The following is a 20,842-nucleotide window of genomic DNA, read 5'->3' on the forward strand; positions in this document are numbered from 1 at the left end:
GAGCATTCCAAATTCAAAAATCCAAAGTCCTCCAAAATTCGAAACTTTCTGAGCACTGACACGATGCTCCAAGGAAATGCTCACTGGAGCATTTCAAATTTGGGCTTTTTGGATTTGGGATGCTTAACGGGCAAGTATATATAATGCAAATTCTCAAAAAAAAAAAAACCAACAAGAATAAGAAATTCAAAACACTTCTAGTCTCAAGCATTGTAGATAAGGGACGTGTAATAGTCAACACATTTCCTTCTGCTAAATACCCAACAAGGTACATTTTGTGGTTTGCTAATACATCAAAACTGCTGTGGCCTCTAAAAAGGAAAAGAAAGCGGTGCAAACCCTAAATGAGAAGCTACAAGCCAAGCCAGCCCTATGGCATCATATCCTCTGCTAAAGCATGAATGACAAACAAGGAAACAACTGTGGCTTCCACTTAAAAATCTGATTCATAAATATAGGGCAAGCCTCACACAATTCTGTAGCCTTTTATTCCAATTCTCAGTAAACAGCTCCTCAGTAAGCACCATTCTGTAGAAAATGTTTTAGACCATAAAAACCAAGGCCATCTAATCTACTCCATGGCTCACAGTTGTTGGTATTTACAGAGAACACAGAATCTAACTTTAGTGATTTATTCCTCCAATTTTCTCACTAAATATTACTGAGTTTATGAGTTTAGTTTAATGTCTAAGGGTCTGCATTTTCTAATGCCTAAGAGAAACTCATGAGTGTTGTTGAAAAGTATTCTTTGTTGAAAGATGCAAGCTGTTGAGTAACATCCTTATTTCTCTCCACAACCCACAGGTCACAGATGTGAGTGAAGTGCTATTGGTATACTGCAGAGTAAAGACAGAAATGATAATATGACTCATTTCTATTAAGCTGAGCATCAAAAAATAAATAAAGAAATTTTGAAACTAGCCAAAGAAAACACAAGCCAAGATAATTCTGGTTTTTAATGTTGGGTTGAGGTATAGTCAGATTTTCCCACTGTACATACTGCTTAAAACTTACCCTTCTCAGGCTAAACCTCAAAATGATATCTAATATGGCATTTACAGTTTACTATGCACTTTCACAAAATGCACCTAATTCTCACAACTGCCTTTGTGAAGAGAATTATGCCATTTAAAAGAAGTAAGGCTCAGAGGTTACGTGAGAAAGTTACAACGTAAGGCTCAAAGAGGTAGCATAACTTGTAAGAAGCTGGCCAAGACTCAATTTCTACTTTTAAATTTCATTACTGAAGTCCAGTGCCCTTCTACATTCCCACTGTGCCCCCAAATACAATATTTATGTCACATAAACACCAATTATGAGAAACCTTAATGACAGAAATCCAATTTTCTATTTTATGAGGTCTAAAAAAACCAGAGGAAAATGCAGTACTGACTTATAAAAAACTTATGAAAGGATAAGAATACCCACAAACCAAAACAAGGATGCCATAAACCAGAAGTGTCACCCTACAGAAATCATCAGTACTCTTAATTTTTAAATATAAAAGTTAAAAATTGAGTTTTCTGCAAAACTTAATATTATTAAATATAGGTTATTCATTACATATATTTGGAAATATTATTTTTCTAATTACCTAGGATAGCACTGTTCTTCCAATCTGTAAGTCAAGCAATTTCATATCATAAATCATGGATGGGCAGAAAACAAATGTTGAAAATAACCTCAATATAAGGAATTTTACATTTTATTTATATGTTACATATAAAGCATTTATAATACGGTATCTAAAATTTACAAAGTAAATATTATAAACAGTTTACAATCAGACTGATCTGATTCTTTTCTTTGGATTTTTTTTTTTAAACTAAAAGAAAATTTTAACTTCTACATCCAGGTAAGATGGAGTAACAGGAACTAGATTTACTCTCCACCCAAAATGAATTGGACAAAATCAGCAGTGAAGGACAGGTGAGCCCTCCAACTGCCCCAGCTTACAGCTAAATGGTTTCTCTGAGAAAAGGAGGCAAAGCTGTCAGCAGGAGGAGGTCAAAGTGACTAGAGTCCCCAGGGCAGAGTACTAAAGGGAAGAAAGTTGCACAGAGAAAGAAAAACCTCCAGGGAGCTACAAGAATCCCCACTGAGTATTCAGCTGAATACTGATATGTGTAATATATATGAGGAAATCATCTGAGGCTGGGGAAAGAACCATTTGAAAAGAATAGAGGCAACAGTTCCTAAAACCCACACATGGCTAGCAAGAGGTACCATCAGCCACAGTAGCAAACCTGGTAATTCACGGGTACTGCCTTAATAGTAGGAAAACACAAGCCCTCCAGTAAAGGCTGTGCTTGTCTGTTTAACAAACGTTAAAAGTAAACCACAAAAGGATCAAACTGTTTCTAAGTAACTTAACCAAGTGCTGAACAAAGCTCAAGTACATTCACAGAAATATTAAAATATCCAGCAACTTCACAATGTCTGGCATGCAACAGAAAATGACCAGGAATGCAAGGAACTAAGAAATTATGATCCATAATGAAAAGAAAAATCAATAGAAACAGAATCAGAAATGACAAAGAAGATAGAACTAGCAAAGACATTTAAAAGTTATAATTATATTCCATATGATCTATCCAGACACAGAAGACAATAAAAATGGAAAAATCTAGTGATGAAAAACATACTGAGCGGAATTAAACATTTGCTAAGACTTTGGGGGAGGAGTTGGATAGACATGAGAATCAGTACTTCAGTTTTTGAGACGGAGTCTCACTCTGTCGCCCAGGCTGGAGTGCAGTGGTGCAATCTCGGCTCACTGCAAGCTCCGCCTCCCGGGTTCACGCCATTCTCCTGCCTCAGCCTCCCTGTACTTCAGTTTTAAATGTGTTAAGTTTGCAATGTGATTCATCAAAGTAGACATATTAATCTGAAACTCAGAAAACAGACCTGGGTTGAATGCATAAGGTATAGGCAATTTTAAAAACCTTGTTATTTTGAAATAATTTCAGATATTCAAAAAAGCTGTTAAAATAATAGTTTCTGTATACTTATCAACCAATGCTAACGTTTTGTATAACCATAGCAGAATTACTGAAATCTGTAGCCCTTACTCAAATTTCACCGTCCTTTTTTGATCTAGGACACAATATAGGATCCCATACTGCATTTAGTTGTCATGTCTTCTTATTCCTCTCCATCCTGAGACAGTTCATTAGTTTTCCTTCTTTGCCCCATGATCTTGCCAGTGTTGGCCAGTTATTTGGTAGTGTATTCCTTAATCTGAGTTTGTCTGATGTTTACTCATGATTAGGTTGAGGTTATGTATCTTGGTGTCCTTCTCAATGCATCCTATTGGGAGGTACTGGATGTCTCATTATTGGTGAGGTTAACTTTGATCACTCAATTAAGGTGGCATCTATCAGACATCTTGTGGGAAAGATTCTTTGAGACTAAGCAAAAATGCTGTTTGCCATCATACTTATGCTCACTTAGCATCCATAGATGATTTGTTGAATTGTCCCGTCACCCACTTATTATTGTGATGTTTGCCAATGTTGATTTTCATTTCCATCATTCCTCCTACATTCATTAATTAGAATTCTACTATAGGAAAAAGCAGTCCTTTCTCCCTACCAAGTATTTGAGTTTTTAATTGTTTATTTGTATCAGTATTTGCTTACATTTATTTTATTCTATAAGTTTTAACCCACTATTATTATTTATTCTGAAGCTCAAATTGTTCCAGATTTGGTAATTTGAAGTCCCTTTACATTGGCTTCAATGTCCTTTTTACATATCCCCATTATTTTTAGCACTTTCTTACTTTTTGAGCCCTTAAGATGCTCCAGACTCATCTCATATTTTCCCTGCCCAAGTCCTGAAATAAGCTACTGCTAAAAAGGAGTCCAGATTCTTTTACTGAAGCTGCACTAATGCTGTAGTCATTAGCCACGTGTGGTTATTTACATTTAATTAAAATTAAACAAAATTAAACTTCAGCTCTTTGGTCACATTAGCTGTATTTCAAGTTTTCAATACCCACACATGGCTAGTGGCTACTGTTTCGGACAGTGAAGATACAAAGCATTTTCTACATCACAGAAAAATCTACTGGAGAGTGCTGACTGGAGAATTGCAAACACACACACACACACACACACACACACACACACGCACACACGCTCACTCATACACACTCCTACCACTATTTTTCCCTAGAGAAGTCTGCCTTCAAATCAGAGCAGAGGAATGGGAACGATAAAAAGGACTGGGGTACGGGTGGGCAGAGATGAGGTCTGGGGAGGCATGCCTTTTAGGATAGAGATACTAGAACATGTTTATTTGTGGTGAGAACCATGTAGGGGAGAAGGTAAAGCTGTCAAAACAAGAAAAACAAGGCATAACTGAAGGAGCAAAACTCGTTAAGTAGAGGAAATAAATGGAATCCAGAGCTCAGATGGAAGAATTCAATGTCAAGAAAAGGAGTACCTCCTCTGCTATAAGGACAAAATTATGGATGCAAATTAGGTTTATAGATTTGGATTCAGGAAGATGTAAGCAATTTCCAGGCTGTGGTGATAGAGAATCTTATAGCTGTATTAGAGAAGCACAATTAAGTTCCAGGGCAGATATAAGTGCCCATGTGAGGCCTGTGATGATAAATTTAAAACGAAATCAGCCTAGGTGATTTTCTCCAGCAATATCCATGTGCAGATTGAACACAGAGGAAGAGGTCACTTTCAGTCAGAGTTTTTCCAGATAAATAAGAATGATGAGAACAATAGGGGAGTTTACGGAACCTGCAAGAAAATGACTACAGCAATAGATCACGGAAAAAGATGAAGAAAGAAGTGAAAACAGGAACACAGTGAAGATCAATGGATGGCAGGGGGGTCTCACTAAAGTTCAAAAAAATGTTGCAGTGGGGACTTTCTAGGTCTGGAGGATAATAGTAACTACTAGGATATGAATCTTTCCATACATTACTCCCCCAAAACCAAAGTCCAGCAAGAAGCACAAAGAAAGCCATATGTGAAACCATGCCTTTAGCAATACTAAAAAACAGAGAATGTCATGAATTTCAGAATATCTGTAAGGACGAGAAATCAACAATAAATTCCATAAAGCTACCACTGGAACTCTGCTGCTACAAGACAGTGAGAATGGAGAGCAAAGACTTAAAAAACTTTGAAAAAAAGAATAAATGGAAAAACCTAGAAGAAATGGATAAATTCCTGGACATATACAACCTACCAAAATTGAACCATGAAAAAATCCAAAACCTGAAGAGACCAATAACAAGTAATGAAATTGAAGACACAATAAAAAGCCTTCCAGCAAAGAAAAGCCTGGGACCTGATGGCTTCACTGCTGAATTCTACCAAATATTTCAAGAGGAACTAATACCAATCCTACTCAGCTAGTCCAAAAAACAGAGAGGGGAATACTTCCAAATTCATCCTATGAGGCCAGTATTACCCTAATACCAAACCAGAGAAAGATACATCAAAAAAAGAAAACTACAGGCCAATATCCCTGACGAACCTTGATGCAAAAATCTTCAACAAAATATCAGCAAACCCAATTCAACAACACATTAAAAAGACCATTCATCATGACCAAGTGGGATTTGTCTCAGGGATGCAAGGATGGTTCAATATGTGCAAATTAATCAATGTGACACATCATATCAACAGAATGAAGGGCAAGAACCATATGATCATTTCAACTGATGCCAAAAAAGTATCTGACAAAATTCAACAGTCCTTCATAATAATAAAACCCTCAAAAAAATAGGTACAGAAGGATCAAACCTCAATACAATAAAAGCCATATAGTACATATCCATAGCTAGTATCATACTGAATGGGGAACAACTGAAAGTCTTTTCTCTAAGATCTGGAACATGACAAGGATGCCCACTTTCACCACTGTTATTCAAGTCCTAGCTAGAGCAATCAGATAAGAGATAGAAATAAAGGCATCCAAACTGGAAAGAAAGAAGTAAAATTATCCTTGTTTGCAGATGATATGATCTTATTTGGAAAAAACCTAAAGACTCCACCAAAAAACTATTAGAACTGATAAATTTAGTAAAGTGGCAGGATTCAAAATTAACACAACAAAAATCAGTGGGGTTTCTATATGCCAAAAGTGAACAATTTGAAAAATAAATCAAGAAAGTAATACTGCTTACACAATAGCTACAAATAAAACAAAATAGCTAGGAATTAACCAAAGAAGTGGAAGATATCTATAATGAAAACTGTTAAACACTGATGCAGGAAATTGAAGAGGACACTCAAAAATGGAAAGATATTCCAAGTTCATGGACTGGAAGAATCAATGTTGTTAAAATGTCCATACTACCTAAAGCAATCTACAGATTCAATGCAATCCCTATCGAAATACCAATGTCATTCTTCACAGAAATAGAAAAAAAAAAATCCCAAAATTTATATGAAACCACAAAAGACCCAGAATAACCAAAGCTATCCTGAGCAAAAAGAACAAAACTGGAAGAATCACATTATCCGATTTCAAATTATACTACAGAGCTATAGTAACCAAAACAGCATTGTACTGGCATAAAAACAGACACATAGACCAACAGATCATTACAGAGAACCTAGAAACAAATCCGTACATCTATAGTGAACTCATTTTTAATAAAGGTGCCAAGAACATACATTGGGGAAAGGACAGTTTCTTCAGTATATGGTGCTGGGAAAAACAGATATCCATATGAAGAATGAGACTAAACCCATATCTCTCACCATATTAAAAAAATCAAATAAAAATGGATTAAAGGCTTAAATCTAGATCACAGACTATGAAATTACTACAAGAAAACATTGGGAAACTCTCCAGGACATTGGACTAGACAAAGATTTCTTGCATAATGGTTGCCACAAGCACACAAGCACAGGCAACCAAAACGAAAACAGACAATGGGATCACACCAAGTTAAAAAGCTTCTACACAGCAAAGGAAACGATCAACAAAGTGAAGAGACGACCCACAGAATGGGAGAAAATATTTGCTGACTATCCATCTGAGAAGGGACTAATAACCAGAATATGTAAAGAGGTCAAACAACTCTACAGGAAAAGAATAATCTGATTTAAAAATGAGCAAAAGAGCTGAATAAATATTTCTCAAAAGAAGACATACAAAGGGCAAATAAGTTTATGAAAAGGTGCTCAACATCACTGATCATCAGAGAAGTGTAAATCAAAACTACAATGAAATTATAATTTTTCTCCAGTTAAAATGGCTTTTATCCAAAAGACACGCATAACAAATATTGGTGAGGATATGGAGAAAAGGGAACTCTTGTACACTGCTGGTGACAATGTAAATTAATAAAACCACTATGGAGAACAGTTTGGAGGTTCCTCAAAAAACTAAAAATAGAGCTACCATATGATCCAGCAATCCCACTAAAGAAAAGGAATCAGTATATTGAAGAGATATCTGCACTCTCATGTTTACTGCAGCACTATTCACAATAGTCAAGAATTGGAAGTAATCTAAGTGTCCATCAATAGGCGAACTGATAAAGAAAATGTGGTATATATACATAATGGAGTACTTTTCAGTCACAAAAAAGAATCAGATCCTGTCATTCAAAATAACAGGGATGCAACTGGAGATCATTATGTTAAGTGAAATAAACCAGGCACAGAAAGACAAACCTCGTATGGTCTCACTTGTGGGAGCTAAAAACTCAAACAACTGAACTCATGATAACAGAGTAGAACAATGTTTTCCAGGGGCTGGGACGGGAAGTGAGGGTACAAAAATATAGTCAGATATAGTGGATAAGATCTCGTATTTAACAGCATAAGAAGGTGACTACGGTCAACAAGAATTTATTATACATTTAAAAATAACTAAAAGAGGGCCAGGCTTGGTGGCTCATGCCTGTAATCCCAGCACTTTGGGAGGCTGAGGTGGGCACATCACGAGGTCAGGAGTTCAAGACCAGCCTGACCAACATGATGAAACCCCGACTCTACTAAAAATACAAAAATTAGCCACGTGTGGTGGTGCACACCTGTAATCCCAGCTACTCACGAGGCTGAGGCAGGAGAATCACTTGAACCCAGGAGGTGGAGGTCGTATCACTGCACCCCAGCCTGGCCGACAGAGCAAGACTCCATCTCAAAAAAAAAAAAAAAAAAAAAAGTATGTAGTACCTCCCCACTCTCTCTCCTGTTCCTACTCCTGCCATGTAGGACACCTGCTCCCCCTTGGCGTTTGCTATGATTGGAAGCTTCCTGAGGCATCCCCAGAAGTAGATGCTGCCATGCTTCCTGTACAGCCTGCCGAACCGTGAATGAATTAAACTTCTTTATAAATTACCCAGTCTCAGGTACTTCTTTATAGCAATGTGAGAATGGACTAATACAAGACACTAACACCAAGATGACATGATTGTTATGATTATGTGACATGGATCTGAAAGCAGCCATCATAAAAATAATTCAATGAGCAATTTTTTTTAACTTAAGCTCAGGGGTACATGTGCAGGTCTGTTATATAGGTAAATTTGTGTCACAAGGGTTTGTTGTACATATTATTCTGTCACTTGGGTATTAAGGCTAGCACCCATTAGTTATTGTTCCTGATCCTCTCCCTCCTCCTACCCTCCACCCTCTGCTAGGCCTTAATGTCTGTTGTTCTCCTCTATGTGTCCATGCATTCTCATCATTTAGCTCCCACTGTAAGTGAGCATGTGCAGTATTTGGTTTCGTTTTCTGTTTCTGCATTAGTCTGCTAAGGATAATGGCCTCCAGCTCCACCTATGTTCCTGCAAAGAATATGATCTCATTCTTTCTTACGGCTAGTATTCCATTGCATATATGTACTGCATTTTCTTTATCCAGTCTGCGATTGATGGCCATTTAAGTTGATTCCATGTCTTTGCTATTGTGAATAATGCAATGAGCAATTATGAATATGTTTGAAACAAAAAAACAAACAGGAAAGTCTCAGCAAAAGAAACTCTCACCAAAGGAAAAAAATTATAAAGAATCAAATATAAATTTTAGAACTTAAAAATATAAATAACCAAAATAACAAACTCCACAGATAGGCTAAACAGAAGAATGAAGAGGACAGAGGAAAGAATCAGTGAACTTGAAGACATAACAATAGAAATCACCCAATTTGAACAACAGAGGGAAAATAGACTGGGGGGGAAAGCAAAGGACAAAGCCTCAGGGGGACCTCTGGGACTGTAAAAAAAAAGACCTAACATTTGTGCCACTGGATTTCTGAAAGAAGAAGATAGCAGAGGTGATAAAGAATTAATAGAAGAAATAATGGTTGAAAATTCCCCAAATCTGGCAAAAGACATAAATATACGTAGTCAAGAAGCTGAGCGAACCCCAAACAGGCTAAACTAAAAGAAATCTATTCCAGGATACATCACAGTCAAGCTAAAACATATAGAAATCTAAAGGCAGGCTGGGTGTGGTGGCTCACACCTATAATCCCAGGACTTTGGGAGGCCAAGGCAGAAGGATCACTTCAGGCCAGGAGTTACAGAGCAGCCTGGCCAATATGGTGAAACCCCGTTTCTACTAAAAATGTAAAAATTAGCTGGGCGTGGTGGTGCATGCCTGTAATTCCAGCTACTTAGGAGGCTGAGGCATAAGAATCGCTTGAACCCAGGAGGCAGAGGTTACAGTGAGCTGAGATCGTACCAATGCACTCCAGGCTGAGCGACAGAACTAGACTCCATCTCAAAAAAAAAAACAAAAAAAAAGGAAGAAAGAAAAAAAGAAAAGAAATCTAAAGGCAAAGAACAACCTTAAAAGAAGCCAGAGAAAAACAGTGTGTTACCTATACGGAAAAACAATTTGAATGACAATGAATTTCACATCAGAAACCATCGAGGACACAAGGAAGTGGTACATTTTCAAATGTGGAAAGAAAAGAACTGTCCACTCAGAATTCTATATCTAGTATAATTATCTTTTACAAATGAAGAGGAAATCAAGACCTTCTGAGATGAAGGAAAACCAAGAGAATGTATCGCCAAGAGACTTACTCTAAAAGAATGTTAAGAGGAAACTCTATAAACTTAATCACAGAAGGAATCTTGAAACATCAGAAAGGAAAAAAATAACATGGAAAGGCCAAAAATGTGGGTAAAGACAATAGACTTACACTTTCCTTCTCCTCTAACTCTTCTCAATTGTGTTAGATGGCTGAAGCAAAAATTATAACATTGTTTGATGTGGTTCTCAATATATGTAGACGAAATACTTAAGACAAAGTATATTACAAATGGGGGAGGGTAAAGGGATTTAAAGAAAGGTAAAGTATATACATTTTATTCTAATTGGTAAAATGTTGACATCAGTACATTATGATAAGTTATGCATGTATAATGTAATACCTAGAGCAACAACTAAAAAAAAACTATACAAAGAGATAGACTATAAGTTTTTTAAAAACACAACATAAATAAATCAAAATGGAATTCTAAAAAGTGTTCAAGTAACCCACAGGAAAAAGAAAACAGAAAACTATAAAATAGGAGACAAACAGAAAACAAACAAAAAATGGCAGATTTAAGCCTAATATTCAATAATTACATTAAAAATAAATGGAAAAAACTCACCAAAAAAAGACAGAGATTGGCAAAAATGATTTTTTTAAAAAGTGACCCAACTATATTCCATCTACAAAAACCTACACACATTCAGATAGATCTGAGTAAAAAAAGCCAATCTCAAAAGGTCACATAAGATTCCATTCACATAACATTCTTGAAGTGACAAAATTATAGATATAAAGACAGATTAGAGGTTGCCAAGGGTTAGAAGAGAGGAGTGGTTATGACTATAAAGCTATGGGATGAGGGATATCTTTATGGTGACAGAAGAGTTTCGTATCTTGGTGGTGGTAGTTACACAAATCTACACACATGATAAAATGATCTGTGACTATATACTTACATTATGCCAATGTAAATTTCCTGGTTTTGGTATTATGCTATAGTCATGCAAGATGTACCCACTGAGCGAAAAAGAATGAAGGGTACATAGGACCTCTCTGTACTATCCTTATAACTTTCTGTAAATCTATAATTATTGCAAAATTTTAAAGTTGGGGGAAAAAAATCAAACTGCCAGAGTTCAAATTCAGGCTCCAACACTTCCTGTGTGAAATTAGGCTTATTTAACCAATATGGGCATCAGTTTTGTCATCTGCAAAATGAAGATATGGCAAGAAACAAATAACACACCAAAAAGGAAATGATATATGTACAATGTGGATGAATCTCAAAAGCATTATGCTAAGTGAAAGACAGCAGACACAAAAAAGACGTATCATACACTTTTGTTCAAGTAACACTTTGGAAAAGGCAAAAACTATAGGGACAGAAATCAGATGATAGTTGCTTGGAGCTGGGTGTGGGGAGAGGGAACTGAACTACACATCTCTGAGTAACGCCTTTTGTTATAGTTTTGATTTTTGAAATCATGCAAATATTCTATTCAAAAATAAAATTAAGTCTACAAGGATGGGGGAAAAAACTTAAATTGGGGGGAAGGGACACAAGAAAACCCTTAAACTGAATGCAAACAAACCAAACCAACCAAACTAACTGTATTTCAAATGACTATTATAATTAAACTGAAGCAGGGGAGGGAGGAGTGGAAGACCTAATCCAGATATTTTCACCATATGCTCTCAGTTGGTCTACAGAGTCAGTATGTGGAGAAAAAGCTGCAAACAGATCTTGAACTGTTTTTAGTAGGTAAACCCAAATTGAGAAACATTAAAAAAAAAAAAAAACTGGCTTATATTCTTTAAAAATGTTAATACAATCAAAGAAAAGCAAAAAATTATTCCATGTTAAAGGAGATTAAAGAGACATGTCAACTAAACATAAAACATAATCTTGGAGCAGATCCTTTCTTAGAAGGAAAAAAGCTCCTTAATAGACATCATTGGGACAGTTAACAAAAATGGAACATAATAACTGCAGATTAAAATATTAGAAAATAACTATAGATTTCTAAAGAGTATTGTAACAATGTTAAACTTCCTGAATTTGGTAACTGTACTGGAGTTATTTAAGATAATGTTCCTTATTCTTAGGAAATACATACTGATATATTAAGAGATAAAGAGTCATACACATGCAATCTTTTTTCAAAGAGGTCGGAAAAAATTAATGAAATAAATATTATATATAGTAGTAAACAGACATATTTATATACAGATAGAATACCTCAAAGGAGCTGGGGTTCACAATTGATGAGAATAAGTTACAGGCTGGAGCAGCAATAGGAGAGTAATAGCTACTCTACTCCCTGGCCTTACAGTATGTAGACATGATAGAAAAACAAAGCCTCTAACTGAGAAGGCTGTGAAACTGCAGTTCTTTGTGGGATATTCAGATGTCAACTAATGCAAAAACAGAGAACACACCCAGAAGAAGTGAAGGTTATCTGGCAGTCTAGTGAAGGATATCACAGAGTAGGGGTTTGGAGGGGAGGAAAAGAGTAGGGGATTGGGCTACAACAGATTTCCAGAACAGCCAGGAGATTAGAGTCTGGGTGGTAAAAAATGACTTGAGGGTGGAAGAGGTAAAAAGGAATTCAAAGTAGGTGGGAATCAATACTGGTCATCTCTGAGTGGGCATTAGTTCTTGCTCCAAGGTCTCTAAAGCTCTGCTCTGTGGTATGACAATTTCTAGAGGACTTTCTTTGGGAAGCCTTTCCAATTCTCCACTGCCAGAGAGTTAGACACCCTTATCCTTAATGCCCATATATATCATTTAACCCATATTCAATAAATATTAGTTAAATAAATTAATGACTCACCATAACCTGAGTAGAGTATGATAAAATTAAATTGAAAATCAACTTCACAAAAGGAATGACATAGCAGAATTTCATTTTTGAAAAAAGTTTCTGAAGTTAAAATAAGGAGTTGGCTTAAAATCGAAAGAATACAAAATGGAGAATTATTTCTAGTTGATTTTGGTTAAAAAAAATGCTTACTGTACAACAAGCTGCTGGCATACAGTTCCATTCTCCGTTATCAGTTCATTCAGTTTTAATTCAAGGTGAACTTTACCCTATAATGACAAAAAAAAATTACAAACTGAGTAGTCTATTTTACTGACAAAATATTAAAGGTGTGTGCCTTTTCAAATCATCACAGTATTTATCCACTGACCACTAGTACATGGCTTTGCCTACACTAAGTACTTGTTAAATGAATAATAACCAAAACCAAAGATCAAAGTTCTGAAAGATATGAAACAAATACTTATGTCAAACATGGTATTCAAATTTAAGAATTTTATGTCCAGTTCAATAAATATTTATGTATCTAATTATCATAGACTAAAAAGAAAGATAATACCTAAATTTAAGGAAATTTTGAGATAAAACCAAATTATAAAATGTAGGATGCTTTTTCCAGAAGATAAACCAGCATTAAGGACAGAAGCAGTATCATTAAAAGACAGAGAAATCACACAATTCTAAAACAACTAAAAACTAAGTTACAGCCAATAAAACTCAATTTGCCACTACTTAACTTTGATCAAACAATAAAGATTTATGGAATGTCTACTATGTTTCAGAAGGCACTGTGGGAGTGGGTAGGAATCCATAGATGTCAAAGATGTAAGTCACTGCTTACAAGCAGCGTACAATCTAGTTGGGAAGACAATAAACAAAAGATAACATATGGCCAAGAGTCTTGATGGAAAGATGGGACACTGAAAATAAAGGAGTACTTTAAGAGATATTAATAGACGAATTTTAAAAAATTGAGTAGTGTAAGTTCAAAAGAATTCAAACTATCAACTTCTCAAGAAACAAAGGCTTAGGAACAATATAATCCAGAGCTTGATATTTCTACCCTGCCGCTGGTGATGAGCAATTCTGCGCTAATCATGAGCAATTCTAACCTGGTTAAGAAACAGTACTAGATTACCTCCACCCAGATGACAAGACAAATTCTCACACTGCCATGTGGAGATTTCAGGGGAGTGATGTCTAGGGACTGATGACGTGAGTGATTTCATTAGAGGTAGGAAAGTTCATTATCTAGTCACTGATCCTCTTTAGAACAACTCCTTTCAAAAATTCTTTCACAGAAACCTAACCTGAAACACTCTCACTATTTTAAGGGGACTTATACCAGAATGAATCTGAGGTCCACCAGGTACAAAGCTCAGGGTTAGATGAATAGTAAGAGATGAGCAATAAATACTGATGGATCTTAAAACAAAATCTGCCTGAGAAAGCTAAGGTCTAAAGCAGCAAACACATCTGTGGTAGCAAAATTAATAGCGGTTACGTGGAGCTGGCATTAAATTAAGCAAATCTTCCACTAAAAATCTAGGCACAAATATTTATAAAATTATATATAATTTGTAAACCAGGTCTTTCATTATTCCTGCATTTAGTATTTACAATCTCTACTATTCAAGGGTGATCTTGAAGGTCCATGATATGTAATTTGTAATATTACTCAACTAGAATTTTGAAATCATATTTTCTGTTGTGACAGCACGTATGTATTACTTGGCTAGCAAGGGAGCCAAGCCAACTGCACAAAAATTTGCAGTTTTACAATTTTAACATATATACATTTTATTACAGAAATTGTATGCTAACACAACAATCTTTCAGGAAATGTCTAGGATCTATTCCAGTTCTAAGAAATAAAAACTATGACAACAGAGTAGAAAAAGATAATCATTTTGTTTACAACTAAAATCATAGTATTATAGCAAGTCACGAGGATATTTAATGAGATTCTGCCAGAAATCATTATTATTGAGTCAGAATCTACCTAATATGTTCATTACTCCCACTGACTGGTAAATAAAACATTCCTTAGGTATTAATCAACAATAACATAATTATCTATTAACCCGGTCAAGAAAAGTGTGAGGACAGAACAGGCAGACACAAAACACATACTGTTAGGGTGGAACACTAAATTAAAAGGCATTATGAGTTAAATTAAGGAAATTACAATTTCTAAACCGTAAAACACTAACTCATTATATACTTTAACAAGGAAATACATACAATACTTAGCAAAAGAAATAAATCACAAAATAGGGTACATACTATAATGTTAACTTATAAAAATAAAAAACATGTAAGTATAAAATTACAAGATCATCTACCAAAATGTTGATAGAAGATACCTTTGGTTGGTGAAATTTCAGAAGATTTTCTTTGCTTTTTTGCTCTAGATTTTAAAAGTTCATACTACCAATTTAATTTTCAGATTTTAAAAGTTTATACTACCAATTTAGTTTTCAAAGTTTTTACTACTACTGTGTTGTTCTTAGTAAAGAAAAATGAACTAAGTTTTAAATTATTTAAAACTGCTTTTCAGTTTTAGAAACTCAAATCAGTGAACATTTTAGAATACTTTTTAGTCTCTTTTCACACAAAAGTTCAGTTTTACTTATATCTGTAATCATTTTATAGATTTGAATTGCAGCAAAACAAGTTTGTGTGTGTGTGTGTGTGTATGTGTGTGTGTGTGTTTTGTTTTTTGATGGGGCAGTTATGAGCCCAGCAAACTGACATTTTGTAGCCTCCCTTGAGATCAGGGATAGCCATATGACGTAGTTCTGCCCAACAAGATAGAAACGGAAGTTGCTGGCAGGGAATCATACTTCTTCTCTAGGGGAAATATATCATTCAGGCCCTCAAATTATCTCCAATATATTTTATATTTTAATCTCCAGCATTCCATTAAAAATTACAGAATATGCCAGAAGATCAAAAACCAAGAGAAAAAATGAGGAAAGCAGTGGACTTACAAGAGGCGCAGATATTGGAATTGACAGAATTTTAAATTGCTCTTTTTTTTCTTTGAGACAGAGTCTAGCTCTGTCGCTCAGGCCAGAGTGCAGTGGTGTGATCTCAGCTCACTGCAACCTCTGTCTCCCGGGTTCAAGCGATTCTCTTGCCTCAGCCTCCCGAGTACCTGGGACTACAGGCACGTGCCACCACGCCTGGCTAATTTTTGTATATTTAGTAGAGACGGTTTCACCATGTTGGCCAGGCTGGTCTTGAACTTCTGACCTCAAGTAATTTTCCTGCCTCGGCCTCCCAAAGTGCTGGGATTACAGGTGTGAGCCACTGCATCCAGCCTAAAATAGCTGTTTTTTAAAAGACGTAAAACAAAATGAAAAATCCAGCAGATACCTGGAAACTATAAAATGAATGAAATAAAAAAGTTAGAACTAACTAATAAACCAAAATGAAAATGTATTTAGTAGCAGAGTAGCCACAGATGAAAAGAGGACTGATGAAATGGGAGACAGGTCAGTAGAAAATATCCACAATGAAGCACAGAGAGGGAAAAAGCATAGGAGACATATGAGACATGGTGAAATGGCCTATTATTCATGTAACTGGAATCACAGCAGAGAAGAGAAAAAAAAAACAGGGCAGAAGAAAAAAGGAGATAAGATAATTGCCTGGAATTTTCCAAAACTGATAGAAGACAAGCCACAGATTCAAGAACTCCTACGGACAAATGAGAAAAATAAAGAACCTACAAAGATGTAACATTAAGAATCCAACAAGGAGGCTGGGCGCAGTGGCTAATGCCTGTAATCCTAGCACTTTGGGAGGCCGAGGCAGGCGGATCACCTGAGGTCGGGAGTTCGAGACCAGCCTGACCAACATGGAGAAACCCTATCTCTACTAAAAATACAAAATTAGCCGGGCGTGGTAGCGCATGCCTGTAATCCCAGCTATTCGGGAGGCTGAGGCAGAAGAATCACTTGAACCCAGGAGGCGGAGGTTGTGGTGAACTGAGATCACACCATTGCACTCTGGCAAAACTCCATCTCAAAAAAAAAAAAAGAATCTAACAATCTAACAAGGTACTATGTTTGATAATAAACATGTAATGTGATTTGGTCTACAACTGCATTCTTATTATTCAATCTCCTAAAGGAAGCTCAATGACAGTATACTTTTCATCTATGTCAGAAAATGTTGGAAGATCAGATACCTTGCACTGTATTATACGTCTTTAATAAAAAATAAACCAAATTCTTGGAAGGTATGGCTCTATATGACTTTCATAGCACTGATTATGTTAGGCTGATACATGCAGTTATAATATCACATTATCTTGTATTAAGAGGCATTCTGAGGAACTTACCATTACTCTGGTACTGATATGGTTTGGCTGTGTCCCCACCAAATGTCAACTTGAATTGTATCTCCCAGAATTCCCATGCGTTGTGGGAGGAGCCCGGGCGGAGGTCATTGAATCATGGGGGCCAGTCTTTCCTGTGCTATTCTCGTAATAGTGAATAAGTCTCACAAGATCTGATGGGTTTATCAGGGGTTTCCGCTTTTGCTTCTCTCTCATTTTCTTTTGCCACTGCCATGTAAGAAGTGCCTTTCACCTCCTGCCATGATTCTGACGCCACCTCAGTCATGTGGAATTGTAAGTCCAATTAAACTTCTTTTTCTTCCCAGGCTCAGATATGTCTTTATCAGCAGTGTGAAAACGGGCTAATACAGGTACTATTTGAAGATTTAGTATTTTATATGCTAACTTTATTTCAATTAATTTTACAAAAATTTCACACAAAAATATCTGTGATTATTTTAATTGTATATTACATATGTTCTTGGTACCATATAGAAGATACTGTGTAAATTTCTGCATATAGTTTGGGAAAATAAGATGAACAGAGGTTGATATGGTTTGAATGTTTGTCCCTCCAAATCTCATGATGAAATGTGATCCCCAATGTTGGAGGTGGGGCCTAGTGGGAGGTGTCAGATCATGGGGGCAGATCTCTCATGAATGGCTTAGTGCCACCCCCTTGGTGATAAGTGAGTCTTGCTTAGTTAGTTCATGTGAGATCTAGTTGTTTAAGAGTCTGGGACTTCTGCCTTCTGTCTCTTGCTCCCTCTCTCATCATGTAATATGCCTGCTCCCCCTTTACCTTCCACCATGATTGTAAGCTTCCTGAAGCACTCACTAGAAGCAGATGCCAGCACCATATTTCCTGTACAGCCTGCAGAAGAACTGTAAGCCAAAATAAACCTCTTTTCTTTATAAATTACTCAAGCCTTAGATATTCCTTTATAGGAACACAAAAATGGACTAATACAGAGGTATTTGAGCAAAACATAATACATGCACTCAAAATCCTCTCAAGTCTAAACTTTATTTTGTTTTTATCACAAAACACTAAATTTTAATAACTATTTCCATATAAAATAACTCAGTATGTTTCAACTGGTAAAAAATGTTTTTACAGGCATACCTTGGAAATACTGTCTAAGGGTCCAGACCACTTCAATAAAGCAAATATCTAAATAGAAAGTCACAAAAATTTTTTGGTTTTCTAGTGCATATAAGTTACATTTATACTATTTTGCAGTCTATTAAGTGTGCAATATGTCTTAAATAACAATATACATATTTTAACTTAAAAATATGTTACTGCTAAAAAAGGCTGTCATACAGACATGAAGTAAGCATATGATGTTGGAAAAATGAGGCAGATAGATTCGCTTGACACAGGGTTGTCACAAACCTGCAATTTGTAAAAAATGCAGTATCTGTGAAGCACAATACAGTGAAGTACAATGAAAGAAGGTATGCCTGAACATGAGGTGAAAAATATCCCAACTTCAGGGTTTCTGATGGATGTTTTAATATGTAGAAATTACCTCTATAAATAATTTTGGACACAATCACCCATCAGATGAAAAAGCAAAATACAAATTTTATTTAGTATCTCTTATATTAATGGCAGTTCTTTATGAAGGTGTTGTTTTCTCCTTAAAGAAGTATTTAATATGATCTAGAATGGCTCATTATTAATTCACATATAGAAATTTAAAATGAAGTTAAAAAAATCAACCTGCAATAATGAATTACGTTTTTACATTTGTTATGTCTTGAATAGGGCATGTTTCAAAAATCCTCGTGTATTTATTATTAGCTATAATCATTGCATTTCTTTTTAAATGTCTTTTTAAAGAGGTAAGGCAGAGGTCTTTAAAAAAAAAAAAAACAAACTATAAAACAATCAATAACTTATGGCATGATCCAGAAATTCAAGATATGCTTGTTGGTAAAGACCTATTAACCAAGTAATTGCATCATAAAGGACATGGTTGATAGCACATCTGGATTTACTGCTTGGACAAGTTGTGTGAGACAAACTCCTTAATTAATGAGAGCAGCAAATTCTCCATATGGGAGATTTGGTTTAATAACTCTTTCCCGCCTCCCCCCCGCCCCACAGAGATGGGGTCTTGCTATGTTGCCCAAGCTGGTCTCAAACTTCTGGGCTCAGGCAATCTGTCTGCCTCAACCTTTCAAAGTGCTGGGACTACAGTGAGCCACCATACCCGGCCTTGTTTAATCAACCATATGTAAAGTATGCTTTTTATCACAGTGCCTAAGAAATAAAGAAAGGATAAATACTTAATGTACCTGGTGAGTTACAGGACCTAATAACTAATAGCACGGCTGCAGTTCACTGAAGCCAAAAGAGGATTTATAGAAGGCACCAGCACTACCCATATTGACTTCACATATGTGGCAAAGAATGTTGAGAAAGAATACCAAATGAAGTAGATGATAACTAGGACCATAAACAGGATCAGAAACTAAGTAAGAGAATGCTTCAAAATGGAGGGAGTGGTCACCAGTATCAAAAGCTGCTCAAAGATCAAGTAAGATGAGGACTGAAAAGTGTCCACTAGACTTATTGACACAATGTCATTGGTAAAAAGAACCATTTCTGCTCTCTCTCTGACCCACTGCAGAGTCTGAAAGCAGATTAGAATAGGTTGAGGAAAAAAATGGTTCAGCCCAGAAGGAAGAATTACAAAAGGTAGAATCAAGCCAAAACCTAAATACAAAAAAAAAAGTAGAAAAATACACTCATGAAATGTTACTAACAGTATTTTAAACTACTGAAGATGAGACTGAAAAGAACTATTAACATTATTGACAAGTATAACAGTATTAGCAATAATAAAAAATTATCTCTGGTAGACAATTCAAGGTAAGAGGTTACAGTTCTAAACAATTTTTCAACTGTTTTGGCATAAAGCCCATCTTAATACTATTGGGATCTTTCCACTGGAAAGCTAAATTACATTTCTGCATGTTATTTCCCTAGAACTTCACAACCAAGGGAACCCTTTGCGCTGACATTATCATTTCATAGATGAAGATCCTCAGGTAACAGGCTTGTGATTATTTGGGGCGCAAATGCTAATTCGTGGTGGAACTAGGAAACAAGCATCTCTCCCTCTGAGGTAGCAATGTCAGTCATTTCCTCTACTCAAACCCCTTCCTTAGGGAACATGCCTACTCAAAGCCCTAAAGTGGACTGCCTTACAGTGAATTTTCCTCCAACCATATCAAATTAGATTGAAGTAGACATCTGACCAAAGTTTAGCCAAACTTTCTCTCTAGATTGTGGCAGAAAACTGAGTCAGATGTTGGAGGTGAGGAAGCTGTACGGTCACATGGACTCAAAAATTGGTGTGGCCTCTTTTAGGTCTCAAAAAGAGACTGGAGTAGATTTACAGAGAAGCAGAGGGAGAGACATGTCTCATCATACATACAAAAAAAATACAATGGAATCTCAAAATGGTGTTCTTTCCTTTATATTTTGCAAAGCGAATAGTTATTAAGATGAGAGGGAAAGACTGAGAGAAAACATTATTCATTTCATGAAAGGGAAAGAAAAAAACCAATATTTAAACAGTGAGAACTTATACTCAATAAGCACAGTGAACACAGGAATAGAAGAAATGATTAGTGGGTCTCAGTTTCCACATGCCACCTGCAGTATCTATTGCTGTAC

The 20,842-nt window shown here is 36.0% G+C and overlaps 1 protein-coding gene across 2 annotated transcripts in view; it reads right to left on the reverse strand.

Annotated features, from left to right (window-relative positions):
• Positions 1-20,842, reverse strand: part of RASA2 (RAS p21 protein activator 2) — a 128,505-nt gene that overhangs the window by 61,007 nt on the left and 46,656 nt on the right. For both annotated transcript variants that reach the window (XM_032143438.2, XM_032143437.2), the window contains exon 5: positions 12,993-13,069. In XM_032143438.2, the coding sequence (XP_031999329.1) occupies positions 12,993-13,069 (77 nt within the window). The remainder of the gene's footprint in view (positions 1-12,992; positions 13,070-20,842) is intronic.

The sequence above is a fragment of the Hylobates moloch genome, unplaced genomic scaffold (genome assembly GCF_009828535.3).
Source record: "Hylobates moloch isolate HMO894 unplaced genomic scaffold, HMol_V3 SCAFFOLD_22, whole genome shotgun sequence".
Lineage (NCBI taxonomy): Eukaryota > Metazoa > Chordata > Mammalia > Primates > Hylobatidae > Hylobates > Hylobates moloch.